The sequence below is a fragment of the Amphimedon queenslandica genome, unplaced genomic scaffold, assembly GCF_000090795.2.
Source record: "Amphimedon queenslandica unplaced genomic scaffold, v1.1 AMPQUscaffold_2256_Cont25741, whole genome shotgun sequence".
Taxonomy (NCBI): Eukaryota; Metazoa; Porifera; class Demospongiae; order Haplosclerida; family Niphatidae; genus Amphimedon; species Amphimedon queenslandica.
In genome coordinates, this window is record NW_003557408.1 from 1 (window position 1) to 1273 (window position 1273).

General features: G+C 39.7%; 1 protein-coding gene across 1 annotated transcript; it reads right to left on the bottom strand.

Moving 5' to 3' along the window:
• Window positions 1–43: 43 nt before the first annotated feature.
• LOC100638496 (jerky protein homolog-like) lies at window positions 44–1021 on the bottom strand (the record flags this gene model as incomplete). The annotated part of the gene is made up of 1 exon (XM_003392029.1): window positions 44–1021. A coding segment is annotated over exon 1 (978 nt), but the record flags the coding sequence as incomplete, so codon positions are not given.
• Window positions 1022–1273: the final 252 nt, after the last annotated feature.

Sequence of the window (1273 nt, forward strand, 5' to 3'; positions counted from 1 at the left end):
TCCATGCATCAGCAAATAATACAGAGAAATCGTATCTGGTTACCACTCGACCAGGGTTTTTAGTGCAGAACTCATGACACACAGCCTTCCAAGCAGTTTTTAATGGCCCAAAACACCCTTTGTCAAGTGGCTGTGTTAAATGAGTGGTATTGGGTGGCAATACAAATATTAAAATTTGCTCTTCAGCTGCTATCTTGATAAGGTCAGGACCATAATGAGTAGAATGACCATCCATCAGGAGAAGGAGAGGACGTACCCTAGGAACACTTGTTAAAAACAGCTTACGAAACCAGTACAAAAACAGCTCTCTACTGATCCATCCATTTGGAGATGAGCCGTAAAGTGTACCTGGTATTTCTCCTACCATTAGCTGATCATTAAAGGTCTTACGATCAAATATTACAAATGGAGGCAACGGTACTCCAGCTGCACAAGTGCATGCCAGAACTGTGATTTGAGACTTCTCTTCTCCAGTGATTTGACTGACATTCTTAGCTCCACGACCACTCACAACTTTCAAAGATTTAGGATTCAATGGGAGTCCTGTTTCATCACAGTTGAATATGCGAGTTGGATTGTTGAATAGAGAATTTTCTTTAAGTGTATCTTCAAGTATATCAAAATACTTTTGTATGACACTATTATCAGTGGCCATGGCTCTCGAAAGACTTAAAGGCACAGCAGTACGAAGTGATAATTCACTGTGCCTGCTACAAAATTTCTGCCACCATCCATAAGAAATTGAGACGTCACTTAAACCCTTTGACTGAATTGTTTGTCTTACTAGTGCAAGAACTTCTGAAACTGTGCGGGGAAATCCAATCTGAGAACATTTGATTAAAAACTTAGCCAAAATAACCTCTTCTTCTTTTGTAAGATACGGCACTGGGCCAGGTTTAGTTCCATGTTGAACATTTCCCCTGATCCTGTCATAAAGTGTTGATTTGGGAATGCCATATAGCTCCGCTGCAAGTCTAACTGTCAACCCCTCTTCTTCAACTGCTTTGATAGCATTCGTCATGCTTATTTCAGGCCATGTAGAGTATGTACATGGGCGTGTCGCCATCTAAAAAAGACATTAACATAAAAAAATTGATTATCATACCAATGACATGTAAACATGGGGAAAGGCTTGGTGCTAGATTGATGTACCTTTATTTTACAGAACTAAAGCCTGAGCAATTTGCACCTTGCATGCACTATGGCTACACATGATAGAGCAGCTTTGAAAACAAACTGCATGCTATACAAACAAATTTTGTTTTTATAGTGA